Source organism: Uranotaenia lowii, chromosome 2 (genome assembly GCF_029784155.1).
Source record: "Uranotaenia lowii strain MFRU-FL chromosome 2, ASM2978415v1, whole genome shotgun sequence".
Taxonomy (NCBI): Eukaryota; Metazoa; Arthropoda; class Insecta; order Diptera; family Culicidae; genus Uranotaenia; species Uranotaenia lowii.
Genome location: NC_073692.1, coordinates 392,172,732 through 392,197,972, shown reverse-complemented (window position 1 = coordinate 392,197,972; position 25,241 = coordinate 392,172,732). Strand labels below are relative to the sequence as shown.

The following is a 25,241-nucleotide window of genomic DNA, read 5'->3' as shown; positions in this document are numbered from 1 at the left end:
CCAAAATATTTCGACTTATCTAGGGCCACTGATTCAAAATTAGCGAATCATTCAATTTTTCCTTTGAATTCGTGCATTTTAATGCAAAATTATAGAAAATTGTTTAAAAAAAATAAATATTTATTTCACTGATCGACTGTCTTGAAGACAGTGAGCCATTTTGACTTTTAAGGAAAAGATATAGAAATTTAATTTTGTCAATTTTTTCAATTCTTCAAATGCGGGAATTTTGAAGCAAACTCAAGTCCAATCGTTTTAAGGTCTTCAACAAAGTTAACAATGGGATAAAATGTTCAATATCAAAAACACAAACACTTTCTTCAATGATGTTAGAAATAGTAGAAGTATTATCTATTCAAATTTTAAAAAAAAAGTAGAACTTTTAGTATTTCTTAAATGCATATCTTGGATAAGGATGCCAGACTGCTCGGTTTTATCCGGGTTTTCACGGCTTGGTCCGGTTGGCCGGATTTCATTGAAAAATGGCCGGATTTTGCACTGATTCATTTATATTATTTGGCAAATCAGTCAAAAAAAATCAAATTGTGTTGATAAATTTCTTTATTAATGCCTGTAAAATGAATTTAGTAAATCTTGAAAGGTTTTTTGGATGCCTGAAATACGGTTTTAAATTTGTCGAAGAATTTTGATGTAAAATATTTTTTTAAATTTTTGTTGAATAATTTCCAGGTTTTGAAGAAATTGCTCGGATTTTTGGTGGTCAATTTTAAAATTAAATGCTTGGATTTTGACAGGTTTTTACATAAAATTGCCCGGAATTGTCCAGCCCGGAAACGTGCTAAAAAACTTCTGACAACCTTAGTCAAGGCAACATCTGAATCCTTGATTGAACGGGGAGTAATAAATAGAATTAAAATCTGTTTTATGGTTTCATTAAGGTTTATTGGATTACCATTTATCAAAGAACGATTTATCTCAAAACTAATCAATTTTGAAATTTCTTGACACCAAATAACCAAACAAGAGATGATAGAAGAAAAAAAATGTTTTTTGTTTTTTTTTATTTATGTCTCCAAAACGAGATTTTGGAACAAGTTTTTTAAAAATAATCATGAAAAAATGTGCAGGAGTTTCTGGCATGCTTATTTTAGGGACATAATGAACCGTCTTCAATATTTGGGAATTTTGAATTCAAATTAAAACAAACCCAACTTTCAATCACAGAAATGGAACGGTTTATCTGAAGTGCCTTTGAAAATAATATCACTAGTACCAATTTAGCTTAATTATAGTCAGCACAACTTCGTTAAGACTATATCATCAATCTTCATCAAAATCCAAAGCACATTCTATGCATCACCAGAACTCTAATAAAGCTAATTGACTAATTGCCATCTCAAATTCTTAGATGACGGCTTCCACTGGACTTTATAATTCTGTAAACGACTAAAAATCACATGAAACCCCCACAATATGGGTATTGGTTGAAAGGGCTGAACGAGCAAAAGTTGAATTTCATGGAACAAAATAAAATAGGATTTTACAAAATTAAATAGGATGACACACAAAAAACAACCAAAACAAAAAAAAAACACAATGTTAAATAAAACAAGAAATAAGAACAAACAAGACAAAACAAGATATAACAAAATAATATTTCATAAAACAATATCAAACTAGACGTATCAAGTTCGATTTATTTTAAAAATATGCCAGAAGATACTACAATGCAAGATAAAAGAAGATCAACAAGACTTGTCTAGAAAAAACAAAACCTAGACAAACTTATACCAATGTTATGGGGATTCCAAGCAATTATCAGGATTGTAAAGAGAAGCCGAAACCGCCATCTTGAATTTCAAGATGGCGTACGATAGTTAAATTCGGCTTCTTTTTGTTTAGTCATTTCATGAAATATGAATATAGTGAGGGTTTCAGTTGATTATCAGTGAGTAACGTCATTTTTAACTCAAATGGAAGCCGCCATCTTGAATTTCAAGATGACGTCAGATTGTGAAATTCGATTTCTTCTAGTTGAGTCTTTTCACCCATTACTACTATTGGAAGGGGTTTATTTGTTTCATTAGTTTAAAGCATTTCAAAGTTTAGCGGAAGCCGCCATCTTGGATTTCAAGATGCGTCAGATAGAGAAATTTGACTAGTTCTTGTTTAGCTAGTTTCAAGCGATTATCATTATATACAGGTTTGAGGAGAAAAGATTGCGCAACTCGACTTCTACTCGTTGAGCCCTTTAAACTTACATCCATATTTCGGGAGTTTCATGCGATTTTCATGAATTTACGGCATTTTTCCGCAAATTTGTGCCAACCGTACTGAAAAACAGGCGCGTGGAGACAAGTAGTTTCTGACTATGTTTGTAGTACTTGAATCAAGCTTCAAGATGTGGTATTTTGTTTATGGATCCACTTGCCCCAATTTACCATAGAAGCTCGCAAAATTATCAATAAAAAAATTTGAAAATGCGATAACTTCGGAAGGAAGGGTCGCAGCAACTAAAATTCTAAAGCAAAATGTGAGTAATGGATGCCTCAATTAATGATGTGAACATCATATTTATGTAAATTCAAAACTAACAATATTTAAGCATAAAAACAAATTTAAAGTATGTTCACAACTAAAACTTTTGATACTCTGCTCTGTGTAGAGATATAGCTCTCATTATTTTAGCAATGTTTCACATTTTGATAATATCTACAACTTTGTAGAACAACTTTTGACTCTATCTCCTCAAACATAAAAGTCAGTGTTTCTATTTTTATAGTAGTAGGCTGTGACTTATTTGTTATCCTTTCACGTTATGAGGAACGGTCTAACAAGTAAATGTTATGAAGACACCTACCAGCTTAAATGTAAGATAAAAGCACTAGGAAAAAATTTCCACTTTAGGCTCTTTAGGACCATTATTGTGGATGTTCAATGAGATTTTCAGTAGGGGAGAATGAGGATACTTGATCCCTGGGGATACTTGATTCCTTCGCTATATCTCGAAACTGGAATGTCTTACAAAGATCAAATGTTCTAGAAAAATGTGCCAAAATGCGCAAAATAACAATGCTTGTAGTTTAAAATTTTTTAACAAAATAATTGTTTGAGTAATTGAACTTTGTTTGAAAAATTTCACAAGATGTAACTTGAAGATCTTTTTTCATCACTTTAAAATGTTCCTTACATGGGAAAATTATGAAAAAAATATTTGTTCCAATGTATCAATCGTTCGAGCGTAAAATGAACTTCATTTTGCAAAATTTTCAAAGCAATGGAAAACTCTCAACTTTTTTTCAGTAAAAGTTTTCTAAAATGTTGATTATGGGTACAATTGATCCCCTAGATTTGAGTACAATTGATCCCCCTTCCAAACGGCATATTCTTCTTCTGAATTGATCGTTATGATTGCTGATTATGAAATTACTAATATTTATCCAAAAACTAATATTTATCACACAATTGTCTGAAGAAAAAAGCAAAAATAATTAATTTTCTCTTAATTATAAAAAAGCGCCTTTTAGTATGCAATGTATTTAGCGTTGAGACAAAGTTATAGAATTTTCTTCTTATGTCTGCTATAAATTGTGAAATGAGAACAAACATGACCAAAATAGTCAATTAACATTCTATCTTGAGGTTTCGTTTGATTTTTTTTACAAGGATTAGGGCTTCCTGAATAAAAGATCAAGTCTCCTTTAATAGGGGATCAAGTCTCCCCTAACTTCAGAAAAATCGCAATTTTTTTACTCCCACGAAAACGCTTCTAGTTCATCAACGGGTTCCAGAATCGTTCTAATTTTTGGAGCATAGAAACTTGAAGTTCCAAGCTGTCAGAAAGTGTAAAAGACGGCGAGTTGCTAAATTTTTCCAAAAAGATATGGTGAAAATAAGAAAAGGGGATCAAGTATTCCCACTCTCCCCTAATATCTAGCTTTGGAATGGAAAGCGGAAGCCACCATCTTGGATTAACGACGGCATCAAGCAACACATTGTTTCTCCCATTAGTTGAGCTCTTTCACTCAATACCCATATGGTAAAGAAAAGCCTACCTCTTCCGGTGATTTAACGTATTTTAAGGACTTTGATATATGTGTTTATTCAACTCAAAAACAACGCACGTGGCTTATCAAAAATGTTTAAATGTGGGAACTCCAATTCAAATATGTATGTGCAATCTAGCACAAGCGTTTCTGTTCTAACATCTTGATTAAGAAATGTAACCAAATTTTATTACAGTTTTCACTTAATTTTATTACAGTTAATTTTATTACAGCGCTGCGTGCCTCTTTAAAACATGCAAAAAAGCTTGAAGCAAACTTTCTATTAAATTTATGTTTTATTGAAGTTAAAATGGAGCATTCAGAACTCTCTCTAAACAGCTAAGTAGTAAAAGCTTTATAAGCTTTTTCAGAACAACCTGAAAACAAATGTTTAAATCAAGAAGCCAAGCATTTCTCATGACCATAATAAAACAGTTATAAAACTAGCTGTATATAAAATGCCATAATAAAACCATAATAAAACTTTCTTATGCTAGTTGATTCTTTTAATATGTGTTATTTGCACTGTCAAAAAAAATAAGGATTAACTTATTTTTCTTTGAAGATATCTGAATTCGTCTAAAGACTTCATCTACAGTGCATCTTCCAAGTTTATAATGGCTTATATCTTAATAATGCTAACACCACCAGAGAAAATTGACACATCACAAAGCTCGAGATATTTACCAAATTTTGTTATCAAACTTCGCCATGTTTCAAATAAGTTCATCAGTGTAAAAGTTAAGATGAATTTTCTGATTTTTTTTTTTTTCATCTATTTCGCAGTACGAACCCGTCTTCGATTCGTCCACCAGCGTGCTGTACCTGAACCACATGATCCTGTACGAGTGCCAGGGTCTGTCGAAGGAGCTGGAAATGCTATCCCGGGAACGTGGCCAACCGTGCTTCCAACTTCAACCGATGCACTGCAACACCGTCGTCGCGAACTGGGCACGTGGATCCGACGTAAGTTTATGTGTAGCTTTCTACTTGCCTTACTAAATCAAAAACCACAACAAGTTTTCTCCTCAGATGTCTCTCTTAGTTCAGAGCCTCTAATTACCTGCTTCACTGAGGGGAAACGTGACCTGGTGGCACTCACATTTTTCCGCAGTTTTGAAATTTAACGAGTTGAAGATTTTTTCCGCTGCGTTCAAAAGCGACAAAAGTCACACGTTACACGTGCACTTTTCGCGTTTCGGACAGCCAATTCCGGATGGAATCAGAGAGAACATGTTCCTGGCGTCGTCCCGGTCGTCTTTGGCGTGCGTTTCTGTTCCTTCTTTCCTTCTGGCAGCGCTAATTAACTTGCTTTCGGTGCCAATTGAAGAGGAGTTTTCCAGAGCCATTTTTGTTTTACAAAAACTTCAGCCCCGCAAAACTTGAAACGAACGACAACTCGACGTGAAATAAACTTTTCGCTTTCCGATGTAATAAAAATATTAACTGTACAAGGAGCAGCAGCAGCAGCAAAAAAAAATACATGAAACAAGCTCACGCTTCATGGTTGGATGCAATTTTCCGGAAAAGTCGCTCTTTGCCTTCAATTCAGCAGCTGCCGTACAGTAGGATGTTTGTCGCTGAAGCGCGAATCTTTGGCAGAGCAAATTTGTGTTTTCATTCATTTTCAAGAAATATACATATTTCTCCGACTCTTCTGTAAGTCGGCGCGAAGTATGGGAGATTTCGCAAGAGTTGGCAATATGGCAAACGGGACGACAAAATGTTTCTTATCATTCATGCGGAACCAGCTATGATGTCCCTCCTGCTGTTTGGCGAGCTGGTCGAGCAACTGAGCGTTTGCTACATCATTTGACAGTATGGAACGGAAATTTCAAATTACGAATTTGTTACCGGAATCTGTGTGATTTGTTTGTCGATTGTCGTAAATCATGTGCAGCTGTGTTGATTGTATCAGCTGACCTCCAGAAGGTATTATTTACAAAGTAGATAAATTGTTTGAGAAATTTCGTGTGAGGTTTTCAAAATTTGAAGTGGAAACTAAATTTTCGGAATAAATACATGAATCTGTGAAATTTGGTGAATATTTTCGGTCGTTTGCAATGGATTTGCATATTTATTTTAATTTTTTAATCACGAAAGTACATAACTCTTAATGAACGAAATTTGGCAAAACTTAGTTATTTTAGAGGAAAAAAAATTTGAGGCGCTTGAGATGAGATTATAAGTGATTTTTTTTTGTAAAACTGAGGGTTGAAAATAAATTTTTAAAAACTTAAATGAGATCATGTATTTTAAGAACGTTTAAAATCAATTTAGAACTGTCAAGCTCATTAAAAAACAAGTAGATCACGAAATCATGTTTTTTTCTGGTGTTGAAGTGGGTCAAAAACGTTCGTGGATAGTGATATTTTTGTCATTGTAATTTTTTTTCGAATAAAAGTAAGTTTAATAATTTTTGTCATTTTTGTCATTTTTGTCATTTTTGTCATTTTTGTCACTTTATGTCATTTTTGTCATTTTTGTCATTTTTGTCATTTTTGTCATTTTTGTCATTTTTGTCATTTTTGTCATTTTTGTCATTTTTGTCATTTTTGTCATTTTTGTCATTTTTGTCATTTTTGTCATTTTTGTCATTTTTGTCATTTTTGTCATTTTTGTCATTCTTGTCATTTTTGTCATTTTTGTCATTTTTGTCATTTTTGTCATTTTTGTCATTTTTGTCATTTTTGTCATTTTTGTCATTTTTGTCATTTTTGTCATTTTTGTCATTTTTGTCATTTTTGTCATTTTTGTCATTTTTGTCATTTTTGTCATTTTTGTCATTTTTGTCATTTTTGTCATTTTTGTCATTTTTGTCATTTTTGTCATTTTTGTCATTTTTGTCATTTTTGTCATTTTTGTCATTTTTGTCATTTTTGTCATTTTTGTCATTTTTGTCATTTTTGTCATTTTTGTCATTTTTGTCATTTTTGTCATTTTTGTCATTTTTGTCATTTTTGTCATTTTTGTCATTTTTGTCATTTTTGTCATTTTTGTCATTTTTGTCATTTTTGTCATTTTTGTCATTTTTGTCATTTTTGTCATTTTTGTCATTTTTGTCATTTTTGTCATTTTTGTCATTTTTGTCATTTTTGTCATTTTTGTCATTTTTGTCATTTTTGTCATTTTTGTCATTTTTGTCATTTTTGTCATTTTTGTCATTTTTGTCATTTTTGTCATTTTTGTCATTTTTGTCATTTTTGTCATTTTTGTCATTTTTGTCATTTTTGTCATTTTTGTCATTTTTGTCATTTTTGTCATTTTTGTCATTTTTGTCATTTTTGTCATTTTTGTCATTTTTGTCATTTTTGTCATTTTTGTCATTTTTGTCATTTTTGTCATTTTTGTCATTTTTGTCATTTTTGTCATTTTTGTCATTTTTGTCATTTTTGTCATTTTTGTCATTTTTGTCATTTTTGTCATTTTTGTCATTTTTGTCATTTTTGTCATTTTTGTCATTTTTGTCATTTTTGTAATTTTTGCCATTTTTGTAATTTTTGCCATTTTTGTCATTTTTGTCATTTTTGTCATTTTTGTCATTTTTGTCATTTTTGTCATTTTTGTCATTTTTGTCATTTTTGTCATTTTTGTCATTTTTGTCATTTTTGTCATTTTTGTCATTTTTGTCATTTTTGTCATTTTTGTCATTTTTGTCATTTTTGTCATTTTTGTCATTTTTGTCATTTTTGTCATTTTTGTCATTTTTGTCATTTTTGTCATTTTTGTCATTTTTGTCATTTTTGTCATTTTTGTCATTTTTGTCATTTTTGTCACTTTTGTCTTTTTGTCATTTTTGTCATTTTTGTCATTTTTGTCATTTTTGTCATTTCTGTCATTTTTGTCATTTTTGTCATTTTTGTCACTTTTGTCATTTTTGTCATTTTTGTCATTTTTGTCATTTTTGTCATTTTTGTCATTTTTGTCATTTTTGTCATTTTTGTCATTTTTGTCATTTTTGTCATTTTTGTCATTTTTGTCATTTTTGTCATTTTTGTCATTTTTGTCATTTTTGTCATTTTTGTCATTTTTGTCATTTTTGTCATTTTTGTCATTTTTGTCATTTTTATCATTTTTGTCATTTTTGTCATTTTTGTCATTTTTGTCATTTTTGTCATTTTTGTCATTTTTGTCATTTTTGTCATTTTTGTCATTTTTGTCATTTTTGTCATTTTTGTCATTTTTGTCATTTTTGTCATTTTTGTCATTTTTGTCATTTTTGTCATTTTTGTCATTTTTGTCATTTTTGTCATTTTTGTCATTTTTGTCATTTTTGTCATTTTTGTCATTTTTGTCATTTTTGTCATTTTTGTCATTTTTGTCATTTTTGTCATTTTTGTCATTTTTGTCATTTTTGTCATTTTTGTCATTTTTGTCATTTTTGTCATTTTTGTCATTTTTGTCATTTTTGTCATTTTTGTCATTTTTGTCATTTTTGTCATTTTTGTCATTTTTGTCATTTTTGTCATTTTTTGTCATTTTTGTCATTTTTGTCATTTTTGTCATTTTTGTCATTTTTGTCATTTTTGTCATTTTTGTCATTTTTGTCATTTTTGTCATTTTTGTCATTTTTGTCATTTTTGTCATTTTTGTCATTTTTGTCATTTTTGTCATTTTTGTCATTTTTGTCATTTTTGTCATTTTTGTCATTTTTGTCTTTTTGTCATTTTTGTCATTTTTGTCATTTTTGTCATTTTTGTCATTTTTGTCATTTTTGTCATTTTTGTCATTTTTGTCATTTTTGTCATTTTTGTCATTTTTGTCATTTTTGTCATTTTTGTCATTTTTGTCATTTTTGTCATTTTTGTCATTTTTGTCATTTTTGTCATTTTTGTCATTTTTGTCATTTTTGTCATTTTTGTCATTTTTGTCATTCTTGTCAGCTTTGTCATTTTTGTCATTTTTGTCATTTTTGTCATTTTTGTCATTTTTGTCATTTTTGTCATTTTTGTCATTTTTGTCATTTTTGTCATTTTTGTCATTTTTGTCATTTTTGTCATTTTTGTCTTTTTGTCATTTTTGTCATTTTTGTCATTTTTGTCATTTTTGTCATTTTTGTCATTTTTGTCATTTTTGTCATTTTTGTCACTTTTGTCACTTTTGTCATTTTTGTCATTTTTGTCATTTTTGTCATTTTTGTCATTTTTGTCATTTTTGTCATTTTTGTCATTTTTATCATTTTTGTCATTTTTGTCATTTTTGTCATTTTTGTCATTTTTGTCATTTTTGTCATTTTTGTCATTTTTGTCATTTTTGTCATTTTTGTCATTTTTGTCATTTTTGTCATTTTTGTCATTTTTATCATTTTTGTCATTTTTGTCATTTTTGTCATTTTTGTCATTTTTGTCATTTTTGTCATTTTTGTCATTTTTGTCATTTTTGTCATTTTTGTCATTTTTGTCATTTTTGTCATTTTTGTCATTTTTGTCATTTTTGTCATTTTTGTCATTTTTGTCATTTTTGTCATTTTTGTCATTTTTGTCACTTTTGTCATTTTTGTCATTTTTGTCATTTTTGTCATTTTTGTCATTTTTGTCATTTTTGTCATTTTTGTCATTTTTGTCATTTTTGTCATTTTTGTCATTTTTGTCATTTTTGTCATTTTTGTCATTTTTGTCATTTTTGTCATTTTTGTCATTTTTGTCATTTTTGTCATTTTTGTCATTTTTATCATTTTTGTCATTTTTGTCATTTTTGTCATTTTTGTCATTTTTGTCATTTTTGTCATTTTTGTCATTTTTGTCATTTTTGTCATTTTTGTCATTTTTGTCATTTTTGTCATTTTTGTCATTTTTGTCATTTTTGTCATTTTTGTCATTTTTGTCATTTTTGTCATTTTTGTCATTTTTGTCATTTTTGTCATTTTTGTCATTTTTGTCATTTTTGTCATTTTTGTCATTTTTGTCATTTTTGTCATTTTTGTCATTTTTGTCATTTTTGTCATTTTTGTCATTTTTGTCATTTTTGTCATTTTTGTCATTTTTGTCATTTTTGTCATTTTTGTCATTTTTGTCATTTTTTGTCATTTTTGTCATTTTTGTCATTTTTGTCATTTTTGTCATTTTTGTCATTTTTGTCATTTTTGTCATTTTTGTCATTTTTGTCATTTTTGTCATTTTTGTCATTTTTGTCATTTTTGTCATTTTTGTCATTTTTTGTCATTTTTGTCATTTTTGTCATTTTTGTCATTTTTGTCATTTTTGTCATTTTTGTCATTTTTGTCATTTTTGTCATTTTTGTCATTTTTGTCATTTTTGTCATTTTTGTCATTTTTGTCATTTTTGTCATTTTTGTCATTTTTGTCATTTTTGTCATTTTTGTCATTTTTGTCATTTTTGTCATTTTTGTCATTTTTGTCATTTTTGTCTTTTTGTCATTTTTGTCATTTTTGTCATTTTTGTCATTTTTGTCATTTTTGTCATTTTTGTCATTTTTGTCATTTTTGTCATTTTTGTCATTTTTGTCATTTTTGTCATTTTTGTCATTTTTGTCATTTTTGTCATTTTTGTCATTTTTGTCATTTTTGTCATTTTTGTCATTTTTGTCATTTTTGTCATTTTTGTCATTTTTGTCATTTTTGTCATTTTTGTCATTTTTGTCATTTTCGTCATTTTTGTCATTTTTGTCTTTTTGTCATTTTTGTCATTTTTGTCATTTTTGTCATTTTTGTCATTTTTGTCATTTTTGTCATTTTTGTCACTTTTGTCATTTTTGTCATTTTTGTAATTTTTGTCATTTTTGTCATTTTTGTCATTTTTGTCATTTTTGTCATTTTTGTCATTTTTGTCATTTTTGTCATTTTTGTCATTTTTGTCATTTTTGTCATTTTTGTCATTTTTGTCATTTTTGTCATTTTTGTCATTTTTGTCATTTTTGTCATTTTTGTCATTTTTGTCATTTTTATCATTTTTGTCATTTTTGTCATTTTTGTCATTTTTGTCATTTTTGTCATTTTTGTCATTTTTGTCATTTTTGTCATTTTTGTCATTTTTGTCATTTTTGTCATTTTTGTCATTTTTGTCATTTTTGTCATTTTTGTCATTTTTGTCATTTTTGTCATTTTTGTCATTTTTGTCATTTTTGTCATTTTTGTCATTTTTGTCATTTTTGTCATTTTTGTCATTTTTGTCATTTTTGTCATTTTTGTCATTTTTGTCATTTTTGTCATTTTTGTCATTTTTGTCATTTTTGTCATTTTTTGTCATTTTTGTCATTTTTGTCATTTTTGTCATTTTTGTCATTTTTGTCATTTTTGTCATTTTTGTCATTTTTGTCATTTTTGTCATTTTTGTCATTTTTGTCATTTTTGTCATTTTTGTCATTTTTGTCATTTTTGTCATTTTTGTCATTTTTGTCATTTTTGTCATTTTTGTCTTTTTGTCATTTTTGTCATTTTTGTCATTTTTGTCATTTTTGTCATTTTTGTCATTTTTGTCATTTTTGTCATTTTTGTCATTTTTGTCATTCTTGTCATTTTTGTCATTTTTGTCATTTTTGTCATTTTTGTCATTTTTGTCATTTTTGTCATTTTTGTCATTTTTGTCATTTTTGTCATTTTTGTCATTTTTGTCATTTTTGTCATTTTTGTCATTTTTGTCATTTTTGTCATTTTTGTCATTTTTGTCATTTTTGTCATTTTTGTCATTTTTGTCATTTTTGTCATTTTTGTCATTTTTGTCATTTTTGTCATTTTTGTCATTTTTGTCATTTTTGTCATTTTTGTCATTTTTGTCATTTTTGTCATTTTTGTCATTTTTGTCATTTTTGTCATTTTTGTCATTTTTGTCATCTTTGTCATTTTTTTCATTTTTGTCATTTTTGTCATTTTTGTCATTTTTGTCATTTTTGTCATTTTTGTCATTTTTGTCATTTTTGTCATTTTTGTCATTTTTGTCATTTTTGTCATTTTTGTCATTTTTGTCATTTTTGTCATTTTTGTCATTTTTGTCATTTTTGTCATTTTTGTCATTTTTGTCATTTTTGTCATTTTTGTCATTTTTGTCATTTTTGTCATTTTTGTCATTTTTGTCATTTTTGTCATTTTTGTCATTTTTGTCATTTTTGTCATTTTTGTCATTTTTGTCATTTTTGTCATTTTTGTCATTTTTGTCATTTTTGTCATTTTTGTCATTTTTGTCATTTTTGTCATTTTTGTCATTTTTGTCATTTTTGTCATTTTTGTCATTTTTGTCATTTTTGTCATTTTTGTCATTTTTGTCATTTTTGTCATTTTTGTCATTTTTGTCATTTTTGTCATTTTTGTCATTTTTGTCATTTTTGTCATTTTTGTCATTTTTGTCATTTTTGTCATTTTTGTCATTTTTGTCATTTTTGTCATTTTTGTCATTTTTGTAATTTTTGCCATTTTTGTAATTTTTGCCATTTTTGGCATTTTTGTCATTTTTGTCATTTTTGTCATTTTTGCAATTTTTGTCATTTTTGTCATTTTTGTCATTTTTGTCATTTTTGTCATTTTTGTCATTTTTGTCATTTTTGTCATTTTTGTCATTTTTGTCATTTTTGTCATTTTTGTCATTTTTGTCATTTTTGTCATTTTTGTCATTTTTGTCATTTTTGTCATTTTTGTCATTTTTGTCATTTTTGTCATTTTTGTCATTTTTGTCATTTTTGTCATTTTTGTCATTTTTGTCATTTTTGTCATTTTTGTCATTTTTGTCTTTTTGTCATTTTTGTCATTTTTGTCATTTTTGTCATTTTTGTCATTTTTGTCATTTTTGTCATTTTTGTCACTTTTGTCACTTTTGTCATTTTTGTCATTTTTGTCATTTTTGTCATTTTTGTCATTTTTGTCATTTTTGTCATTTTTGTCATTTTTGTCATTTTTGTCATTTTTGTCATTTTTGTCATTTTTGTCATTTTTGTCATTTTTGTCATTTTTGTCATTTTTGTCATTTTTGTCATTTTTGTCATTTTTGTCATTTTTGTCATTTTTGTCATTTTTGTCATTTTTGTCATTTTTGTCATTTTTGTCATTTTTATCATTTTTGTCATTTTTGTCATTTTTGTCATTTTTGTCATTTTTGTCATTTTTGTCATTTTTGTCATTTTTGTCATTTTTGTCATTTTTGTCATTTTTGTCATTTTTGTCATTTTTGTCATTTTTGTCATTTTTGTCATTTTTGTCATTTTTGTCATTTTTGTCATTTTTGTCATTTTTGTCATTTTTGTCATTTTTGTCATTTTTGTCATTTTTGTCATTTTTGTCATTTTTGTCATTTTTGTCATTTTTGTCATTTTTGTCATTTTTGTCATTTTTGTCATTTTTGTCATTTTTGTCATTTTTGTCATTTTTGTCATTTTTTGTCATTTTTGTCATTTTTGTCATTTTTGTCATTTTTGTCATTTTTGTCATTTTTGTCATTTTTGTCATTTTTGTCATTTTTGTCATTTTTGTCATTTTTGTCATTTTTGTCATTTTTGTCATTTTTGTCATTTTTGTCATTTTTGTCATTTTTGTCATTTTTGTCATTTTTGTCATTTTTGTCATTTTTGTCATTTTTGTCTTTTTGTCATTTTTGTCATTTTTGTCATTTTTGTCATTTTTGTCATTTTTGTCATTTTTGTCATTTTTGTCATTTTTGTCATTTTTGTCATTTTTGTCATTTTTGTCATTTTTGTCATTTTTGTCTTTTTGTCATTTTTGTCATTTTTGTCATTTTTGTCATTTTTGTCATTTTTGTCATTTTTGTCATTTTTGTCATTTTTGTCATTTTTGTCATTTTTGTCATTTTTGTCATTTTTGTCATTTTTGTCATTTTTGTCATTTTTGTCATTTTTGTCATTTTTGTCATTTTTGTCATTTTTGTCATTTTTGTCATTTTTGTCTTTTTGTCATTTTTGTCATTTTTGTCATTTTTGTCATTTTTGTCATTTTTGTCATTTTTGTCACTTTTGTCATTTTTGTCATTTTTGTCATTTTTGTCATTTTTGTCATTTTTGTCATTTTTGTCATTTTTGTCATTTTTGTCATTTTTGTCATTTTTGTCATTTTTGTCATTTTTGTCATTTTTGTCATTTTTGTCATTTTTGTCATTTTTGTCATTTTTATCATTTTTGTCATTTTTGTCATTTTTGTCATTTTTGTCATTTTTGTCATTTTTGTCATTTTTGTCATTTTTGTCATTTTTGTCATTTTTGTCATTTTTGTCATTTTTGTCATTTTTGTCATTTTTGTCATTTTTGTCATTTTTGTCATTTTTGTCATTTTTGTCATTTTTGTCATTTTTGTCATTTTTGTCATTTTTGTCATTTTTGTCATTTTTGTCATTTTTGTCATTTTTGTCATTTTTGTCATTTTTGTCATTTTTGTCATTCAAGGAATGGTTTGGTTATTTTCATTTTTCAACACTGTTTACAATATGAATATTGTTGAAAAATTTCTGAGTTTAGTTCAAGCACGCTTTCAAGTTTTTACCAAACCACTAAGCGTTTGTTTTCATGAATTTGCCCCTGTATAAAGCAGAACCTTGAGTTAAAGGACAAAGTTTTTTTTTTATTGAATCCTTTGAAAATGAAATTCAACAATTAACATAAAATGAAGTACGTGATCCTCCCAAATAGGGATTCCTGCGAGGTAACGTGATATTTTGCGCTGAATATAAACTCCGGTCGGAGTTTTCCCTTAGAGAAAAAAATGAAGCGGCAGCCAGAAAATTCAGTTTCACCTCGACGCCGAAAGGATAAGAATTTGTTGCAACGTTGAAAAATGCAAAGCGACACCCAAACCTGTCCGTCTGTCTTGGTTTCTCAAGAGGGAAAGCAGAGACAGTCGCTAAAAAAACCGAAAAAAGGCTAAAGTATATCCCGACCGACCCGACCCATCTCGTGAAGACTCCTACTGAAGACGGAGCCAACCGATTGAAAAATTCATTCCACTTTGTAGCACTCAGCTTTGATTGGGAAACGTGAAATATTCAGCGGATTCAATGTTTCGTGTAATGCAATTCCATTCATCGTACCGACCCGACTACCTGCTCAGTATTGTTTTCTGTTGATCTGGTTGACAGGCGACATTCAAACGGATGAAATGTTGAATTTTATTTCGATATTTTATGCCTTTATAATTACATGTATTTCATTTATTAGCTATTGGTGCTGACTTTTCAAAGGACTCGTCTTGAGGAGTCTACCGGGGCACGAACAAAAGTTAGTGCTTCACGTAAGAGTACGATTGTCTCGTGTTCTTTTTGCGCTAAGTATAGGCGGTTGATCAATCAAATGTTCAGCCAAATTTGAAAACCACCTACAAGTTTTCAGCCAGTCTTTCTGATAAAAATTGATAAAATGTTGAAAAAAAAAATACGAAAAAGAATAATGAACGTACTTACAGGGTCCGGCAATTGAAGTGCTACATTGAAATAAACATATAAATTAATCAAAACAACAACTTTTTATTTCAAATTCATTCAATTTCTCTTGAAAACAAATTACTTTTTCAAAATTCACTGGTAAAGTTCGACTTGTTCGCTCTTGAGTTTAACCACTCGCCACAGACGGTCGAGGAACGCATCGTTTGAGACCCGCAGGTGTTCTTGTGGTATTTTTTCCCAGGCTGCCACGAGATGTCACTTCAGGACCTCCACACCTTCATGTTTCTTAGAGCAGACTTCGGCCTTCAACGTACTCCAAACAGCGAAGTCCATAGGGTTCAGGTCTGGCGAACTCGCCGGCCACTCGGAGCTCGAAATGAACTCTGGAAAATGTTGCGCAATCCAAAGTTGAGTGTTTTTTCGCTTTATGAGCCGGCGCCGTTGGAAAACCAAATCCCTGGCCAAAATGTCGACGTGCCCACGGTTCGACGACATTATGTAGAACTAGTTCCCGATATGTATTTTGGTTGATCTTCACTCCTCCAGGGACAAAAACCAGCGGAGTCCGACCATCACGAGTGATTCCACGACCATCACGAGTGATCACCGATGCTGGTTTCTGTCGCCGGGTGGCCGTCAGCAAGTCGGCATGCCTTCGTGATCTGTCTGGCAACTAAACTCTGTCGTTCTGCTTATTCACGAACTTCTGTACGGTGAAGAGTTTCTCGTCGGTTAACACGATATTCTTCAACCTTCCTTCCGCGACTCTCATCAGCAGTGCCTTCGCTCTTTTTACCTGTTCTTGTTTCTGCTTCACCGTAAGATCTTGAACCTTTTGGATGTTGTAGGGCTTGATCTGAAGTTTATCTTTCAGGATCCGACGGAGACTTCGATCCTATATGTTGAGATCCTCTGCCAATTTAGTGGCATTACGACGAGGATTTCTCTTAAGGCGCTTCTTGACGATGTTCGCCATGGCAGGTGTCGAAACAGTAGGTCGGCGTCCCCCACCATACCATTTTTTGGCACTTCCGGTCTCCAGGTATCTTTAAAATGTGCGATATACAAAACTTTTTCACACACTTATATCGGACAGCTCACGAACTATGTCCTCCTGCCGTTTGCCAGCTAGGAACAAGGCAACCACAGGTAACACTTACATTACATGATAAATAAGACTTAATGTAAACAAAGCGATGAGGGGCCACACTGCTTACCTGTGGAAACTTGTTATATCTTCGCTGTAATAAATAAAGTTTTTATTGGTGAAATTAACTGTAAAAATCAATTTGAATTCTATCATTAGGCGGACGATATCCTGGCATGTTACGATTTACTCAAGGTTTACTGGTTATCAATTGTTAGGCTAATTTTCTCGTGAAATAAAAAAAAACCGGTGCAGCTCTCAGAGCCACTCTGTTGTTTGTTTTTATTTTGCGGTGCTTATCATATAACCTCAAATCACTCGGTAACATAGACAACAATGTCTGTTTGCAAATTCATAAATTGTTCCGATCCTGAGAAAAACGCGCGGGTCATAAAATGCAACGGGAAATGTAGGAAAACATTTCACACCTCATGCGCTCGTGTCTCGGGACCTCAACTCAAGGCTCACCAGGAAAACGACGGAATATTATGGTTGTGTTTGTGGAGAATATGAGAAATAAGAGAAACAAACATTTAATGAAATGAATTTATACCAACAAATGTAATAAAAAAACAGACAATGATTTGTATCAGTGTTTTGAACGAAACTATTTTAGTTGTAGGTGAGACGGACTACATCTGACCGCAAGAAGGAAAGAGAAAAAGGACAACTCGTCTGAGCTCGTCAATTTCGTTAGCTTGGGATTCAAGCTAATCGAGTCAGTCTATTCGTGATTGTTGCTTAGTATAGATGTTTCGCATCATTTGTAGTTTCGAACGACTTAAAAAAAAACGGTTGATCGGAATCAACATTTCGGATCTTATTCGGGATACGACAGTGTTCTGACTGTAGGTTGAAACATTCAGATGAATTCTTGGAAAAGGTAGAATTTAATAGGCAAACTATACTTGAGTTAGCCAAGAGACTTGATAGCTACTTCGATGACCTTGCAATGAAACTCGACACCAACTCCAAAATGATTACTGAGCTCGCAGCAGTCAACGCCTCCACAAATGCTATCAATGTTAAAATGATGTCAGCACGCTTTTTACTACCGTCGCCCTGAAGATCCTTTTTCTGACATTCACGAGAGGATTCATGAATCCCTAGATGCATCCATGGATCGACTGCTCCGAGTTTACAATCTGGATGATGAAGGTTGGCTCTCGCAAACGTAAAGCCAACTCTGTGAACGTCTCGCAGAATAAGCGCACTGGAAATGAAGAAATATGCGTCACACATATGGATTTGGGTTCCGTTACCTGCCGCCGCTTCTTCTTCGTTCAGGCCTGCTTCAAGTACACTGCCTCTGCCCGAGAACCCTAATTCTGCAAACAAAGACCGTTGCTTAGTTAGTGATCTGATTAATCCCTCATTCGATAGTCAACTCACCTGACCCGCAACAGAACCATGTAATAACTGCTCCTGTTTCGGCTAACTTTGTCGATCTAACTAGGGATGCACAAAATGCAAACTCAATGAATGCCTATCCTACCATTTACTATCCGCCAATGTGGCCACCATACAGCGTTCCACCGAACAGTTTCTCGCTAAATGGTTGATTTATGCAACCTCCGACTCAGTTCTTTCCACCGAGTTATCCATCGTCAGTGCACTTTTCATCTTGGCAACCTGTGACAAATAAAAAATAAACATCCCCGATCTGATGATCAAAAACTAAGCACCCGGCTTGCTGCTCCAGCGAACAGCACACAAAAAACGGATGATCTTCTTACATTTTGTGCTCCGAACTCTACACCGACTAAATCGTGCAATGACGTGGTCAAATTCATCGTTTCCAAAAATATTCCCGAGTCCGCCGTAGCCTGCAGCACGATTACAAAGTTGGGAAAAAGAACAAGTTTCATCTCGTTCAAAATTTCCATACCTAAAAACTTCTCATCTGCACTTACCGCAAAAGGTTTCTGGTCAGCTGGTATCGTCATCTCGCGCTATGAAAAAACGAAAGCCGTTGCTTTACCTCAAAACGCATAGCAACAATATAGCAATATAGTTTGTTCAAAGTTTTATTTTGCTCGAACATTTTCGAAAATGTTGACGAGGGCAGTGGTCTAGATATAATTTTAGAAACTGCAACTTTGCCGAGCTCGATATTATCATTCAGCAAGTAAATTGGCAAACCATTTTAGCCACCAGCTCAACGACTGAAGCTTTTTACTCTTATATAAAATGATATTTTGAGCAAATCTCGAAACATTATGGTTCCATCCGGGGTTCCTCAAGGCAGCCATCTGGGTCCACTATTGTTCAACCTCTTCATGAACGACCTTTGTGAACTTATCGATTCCGAATTAGTTTTCTATGCAGACGATCTCAAAATTTACCGCTAAATAGCTTACTACACAGACTGCCTGTCACTACAGCAGGACCTCGATAAGCTTATGCTTTGGTGCAAAGTGAATACGATGGAAGTGAATCTTAAAAAATGTAAGATTATTACGTTCACCAGAAGTAGGGTTGCAATTTTGCATCAATACACAGCTGATAACGTGGATATTGAAAAATTTGAGTCTATTCGAGATCTCAGTGTTATTGTGGATAAGTCCCTATCATTCAAGGAGAAAGGTTTCTATGATTATTTGCGGCTTCGTCCTCTTCTTTTGGGGAGATACAAAGGGGGGGAGGTGGTCTTCCATATAATTAAATGCATGATTCGATATCAAATCATGAAAATTAACACGTTTACGGACAGTTGCGTCTATAGCCGTCAAGTTCAAGTTCACTATGTGACATGACGGCAATAGCCGTCAAATACGAAACGGTCGTTTTTAGACACTGCGGCTGTAGCAGCACAAATGTGCATTTACCAGCGTACAAGTAGAAGCCTAGTGTCATGTTTTCTAAACAAAGTTTAGTAGGGTAGGTGTACCCTCCTCCGTCGTATCCCTAAACGACCGTTTCGTATTGGACGGCTATTGCCGTCATGTCACATAGTGAACTAGAACTTGACGGCTATAGACGCAACTGTCCGTCAACGTGTTAATCCAAATTTCACATAGGAAGGTATAAGGCTACGAGTCAAGTTTCTACGATGTTTGAGACCCATCTGTCCTTCCACTGAATGGATAAGAAGGAGGGAGGGGTCTCCCTTTTATGCTCAAGAACAAATCGAATTTATCATGGAAGTACGAGAAATGTTTTTTATATGATTCGAGACCCTTCCCTCTCTTCAACGGGAAGGTGGGAAAGAGGAGGGATGTTAACGTACAAGATGTTTGGATCTTTCGATAACTTGTTGTTCAAATTTAACAGCAGAGGATATTTCAAAAGATTTTTTGTTCTACGATTGTTTAAGGCTTTTTCCTTTTTTCACTGACTCGATAGGAAAGGGGAAGGGGAGCTCCTTTTCAATTTTTATAAGAACTCGAGTGCTAATCTAGCAGATGGTAACAAAATGGGGAAATTATTTCAATACAAGAAATATTTCTAAGATGATTTGGTTCCCCTCACGGAAAAGGAAGGAGATTAGAGGTGACATACGTATGTTTTGATAAATTGATAAATCAAGAGTTCAGCAAATAAATTTAACCAAATTTTACAGGGAAGAGTAAAAGGGTACGAAAAATGATTCTATTGTTATTAAAAGAACCCTTTTCACCTTCCAGTGGGGGATAAGAGAGGGGAAAAAGAGTTCCGCACAATTTTTGTATATCTTTAGAACTTATCCAACAAATGAAACCAAATTGGAAAGAAAAAGTATTCGAGTACGGACAATATTTCTATATTTTTAAAAGAGAGATTCCATACAGTACAGAGCCGGGAATAGGGGAGGTTTTATCGCATAGTTTTTAAAACTTTTCAAGCTAAAAAATCATATTTTACATGAGAGGTTTTTTCAAGCTTGAAGCTTTTCTCGCAATTTATTGATTTTTTAAAGGTGTAGCACACCGGGTCAGCTAGTAAAATAATATTTTTTTCTCTTTGATTAGCCGAAAAAACACAAGACCATTTTCGTTTTCCATCACCATATATTAAAGCCTTCCTTTGTCTTATCTCTCGTTTTCGTCGCCACAGGGTTTCAGCTTCCCGCAGGAGGCCGGCTATCCGTTGGACTCCCACCAGGCCACCTTCTACATGCTGGAGACGCACTACAACAATCCGGACTATTCGTACGACTTCAGTGCCTTCTACAGGAAAAACCTGAGCAAACAGCAGCGAAACATGAACATCCACGGCCTTGACGGCGACGACGATGATGATGATGACGATGGTGGCGCTGATGCCGCCAATATGGACGAGAACGGTGAGGAACCGATGCCGGATGAGGAATACCCCGGAAGTGATACGGATTCGTCGGACGCCGCCATGGAGCAGCAGGTGGTTGATAATTCCGGACTGAAGCTATACTACACGTCCGAGTTGAGGAATTTCGATGCGGGAGTCCTATCGGTTGGGTTGGATCCCAACTGGCGACACATTATCCCGCCGGGTCAGAAAAAGGTCGTCTCGGAAGGGCACTGCATTGGAGCCTGTACCGAGCGAGGTTTCCCACGGGAAGGAATCAATATTTTCGCCGTGATGACCCGGACCCATCTGATTGGGCGCCAAGTCAAACTGCGACAGGTGAGCTATAGCTGGGTGATGTGACGTGAGAAATCGGAATTAAATTTCTTTGTTGGGCTTTCGGGCCCTCTGTTGCTTCCTTTAATTCACACAGATTCGGGGAACCGACGAGCTCCAGCCAATTGTGCATGACACCAACATCGATCCGAGCTACCAGGACTACCGGCGGCTTCCGGTTCCAGTGAAAGCACTTCCGGGCGACAGCCTTATCGCCGAGTGTATCTATGACAGCTCTTCGCGGAAATCGATCACTTTAGGTAAGTAGGTAGAAGAAAGAGGAGACACACGCACACGAAACTCATCTCCGGTTTTGATGGATCATTGATTCTTTTTTTTCCCTTCAAACTGGTGCCCTTTTACCTTTTCTTTCTTCGAACTGCTGATAGATATTATCACTGTATACGTTTATATCAATTCTTTTTTTCATTTGTGTGTGTGTCTCCGTGTGCAGGTGGCATGACGACCCGCGAGGAAATCTGCCTGGTCCTCACGCTCTATTACCCGCGACAGAAGGAACTGACATCCTGCCATTCGCTGCCAAGCCTGCCGACGGTGCTTCACTCACTCGGGATCCAGGAGCTGGCTTCGTAAGTACCGAACGATTTTTTGTCTGATTTTATAACTGTTTCAGAGAAGCAAAGATTCAGTTTTCAATAACAGTTTATAAATCTTACCTGGTGCCTCAGCAATAAATGACTGATAGCAATTAACAATAAAATTTTCATATTAATGAAAAGGCTTGTGGTTTTCGTAAATAAGAGATGAAATAACAACTTCAATAAGTTTAAAGGTGTTTGTATGTATGAATGGATTACCCATGACAAGGTCCAACCAATTTCTGTGTGGCTTGGCCTTCCCCGGCCGATGACATCCAACCCTCAGAAACCTACAATGGTTGGCAATCCTTTTCGGTTGCAATAGTTTCCTCGGGTTATCCCCAGATGCATTTCCTTTAGGAAATATATAATTTCAAATAAATAAATACCTATATAATGAAATAATATAAATGGAATTAAACAAATATAAATTATAATACACAGTGCCGGATTAAGCCATCGAGAGGCTGGAGCAATTTTTCCCGGGAAGGCCCTATGAATTATTTTTTTCATTCATTTTAAACATACAAAGAAACTGTGAGAGTTCGTTACATTGCCTTCAAATAACCATTATACATAAAAAATTAAAAATTGTTTCTTTAATTCCATTACTTGGTATGAGCTTCATCGAAAGCAGCATAAATATATCCCCCATGAATATTGGGAAATAACATTAAGACTTTAGGCAAAGAATCTAAAACAAAAAAAAATACAACAGAATTATATTCAAATTTCATGGAGATACAAACAGTTCAACAGTGAAGTTCAAAACCTAAAATCGGATTTTATTCAGAGCCACCATTCGAGGAAAGCAGGAATTGCAAAGTTTATAATTCAAATATGTAAAAATGTTAATTTCACTTTTATATCTTTGAAAAACCAAAAATCGTGTTCATGTAATGTGTTGAAACTTTTAAAATGAAATGCGAATTTAAAAGTTGATATAAAAAGTCTTTAATTTAATTTAAAAAAATTCAAAAAATTAATATGCTATTGTCAAAAGTTCTTTTAAATGTACAAAATTTACTTTCAAAAACAGTAATTCAAATGGAAATTAAATCTTCAAGACACAAAATAAAATATTTGAAATCTTATTCCAGAATTGAAAATATAGAAATATTCATGTTTAGAGAATCGCTAACTGAAATTTGAATGGAGCTATGGAACCTTCTGAATGATAATAATTTGATAAGGATCATTTAGAGAATGCTGAATTCAGAGGTTTTCCGCTAGTAGAGGTTAATTAAAAAAAAAAACAAAAAATGTACATACATCAGTATCAAAAGTAAAGAATTTGAGTTTAATCAGTTGGAAAAGTTTCAATTAGAATTCAAATCTTAGATTAACTTTGAATAAAAATTCAATAGAACTCGGTTTTGTCGATTGATCCTATTTAGTCAACTACAGATACCTTTTATTTTCAAAATTAAAATGAGTGTAGAGGATACTTGATCCCTGGGGATACTTGATTCCTTCGCTATATCTCGAAACAGGAATGTCATACAAATATCAAATGTTCTAGTAAAATGTGCCAAATAGAGCAAAACATCAATGCTTTTATCTCAACAATTTTTTAATATTTTATTTTTCGAGTAATTGCGCTTTGTTCGAAAAATTTATCAAAATGTGATTTGAAGATCTTTATTAGTCATTTTAATTCGTTTCTCACATGAAAGACTTATAACAAAAATATTTATTTCCAAATGTAAATCATTAGGTTATAATTTGAACTTCATTATGCCATATTTTCAAAGCAAAATGAAACTCTCAATTTTAATAAGAAGAAGTTTTGCAAACTATATGTTATGGGTATTATTGATCCCTAGTGTCCAAAATTATTTTTTTTCTTAATGGATCATTATCATTGGTTATCATAAAATAACTGTCCAAATACTAATGTTTTTTCAGTAATTATCTGTTTAAAAGAACTTCAAATACTGTATTATTCTAAAAACGAGAAAATTGCTCCTTAAAGTAGACAAACTATTAGAATTCTCTTTGCCTGATACTTACAATCTGTGAAATGAGTACTAATATAGCAAAAAGTAGTCAATTGACCTTTTTTCTTTGGATTCTGATAGATATTTGACTAACGTCAGGGCACCCTGAACTAAGGATCAAGTCTCCTGTATCTTAAAAAATATCACAATTTTTTATTCTCACGATAATGCTTCTGGTTCATCTATGAGATCATGAATCGTTCTAACTTTTGGAGCTTATAAACTTGAAATTACACGCTGTCAGAAAATGCAAAAGACGATCAGTTGAAAATTTCTCCCAAAAAGATATGATGAAAATAAGAATGGGGATCAAGTATTCCCATTCTCCCATAATGATACAAAAAGCTACGATTAATTTTGCAGTATTCATACTTATACTTTTACTTTCAAAGTGAGCATTCCAGATTATTTGGTAATCTCAAAAAAACCCTAGAAAAATTTAGATTTTTAAGGATTTTAACAGTTTTTCTTCACTTTCTTTTTCAAACTTTTGCAAATTTTCTTTAAAAAAAATGATTATTTCTGATTTTATTTAAATTTCGACAAATCTAGGATAAAGTGAATCTATCCGCCATAAAAATTGTTACATTTTTTTAAATGAGAAGAAAATACTTCCTTCTCATAAAATATTGCTTTTCTCTCCGGATTTATTCGAACATCCCGGGTTTTCAGAGGAAAGTGGAAGCTAATTAAAATCTAAATAAGGTTCAATTTTCCTGTGCTTGTTTTTTTCGAGAAACAAATTAAAATTTTCGGGAGTTTAAGTCACTTTCTTGTACATTTTTTATGAATTAGCATTGCTAAGATTGGTCCGGATTTAATGTTGAAGAATTCTAGTTCAAATGCCCAGATATGACCAGGTACTGTAAAAATTTGTTCAGCCAGAAAATTGTGGAAAAAATTATTTAATACTTACTCTAGGGGGCCCCTTAAACTTATAATAGAGTGAAACCATTCGAGATATTATTTCAAGGGGGCCCCCTTACCTATTATATTAAACATTTTATTTCCGATTTTAATTTTTTCCTAGTTTTCTAAATCTTAAAGCAGTTTGATTAAAGTAATGTTTAGGTTTTAAGTTTAGTATACCAAGCTTCTAAACACAAGTCACGATTATTTGGATATAACTTGTCGTTTAAAATTTCTTTTTGGACGTAAAAATGAAAGTGAAAATATCTGGGCTTTTCTCAATGAAAACCGGGCAACCGGGGCGGAGTTACCTCAAATTTAGAGTCAAATGTGCATGCAAGTACGGATAAATCTGGGAAACCTGGTAACCTCAAATTTTATGTTCATCGTGATAGAATGAATAAACATTCGAGGGAAATTATTTTCAATTTCTATTAGCAAACCTTATAATTTTTAGTTATTCAATAACATAAAATCGATAAACTTTGCTAATAATCCCAATTGAAACTTTAAAATTTCTATTGCCAAACATGATCAAATTTGTTATGATGATGAACAAAAAGCTTTCAAAATTTCAAAAAGTCAATTGATTAATTTTAATTAATATTTTATGTGAACCCGAGCAAGGCCGGGTAAAATCAGCTAGTAATATAATAAACACCGATGTA

At 31.9% G+C, this 25,241-nt stretch overlaps 1 protein-coding gene across 1 annotated transcript in view; it reads left to right on the top strand.

Annotated features, from left to right (window-relative positions):
• LOC129744637 (MOXD1 homolog 2-like) overlaps positions 1-25,241 on the top strand; it is a 355,619-nt gene that overhangs the window by 282,639 nt on the left and 47,739 nt on the right. Inside the window, exons 7-10 of the mRNA XM_055737259.1 lie at positions 4,794-4,973; positions 20,520-21,068; positions 21,163-21,325; positions 21,520-21,655. Coding sequence (XP_055593234.1) covers positions 4,794-4,973; positions 20,520-21,068; positions 21,163-21,325; positions 21,520-21,655 — 1,028 coding nt within the window. The remainder of the gene's footprint in view (positions 1-4,793; positions 4,974-20,519; positions 21,069-21,162; positions 21,326-21,519; positions 21,656-25,241) is intronic.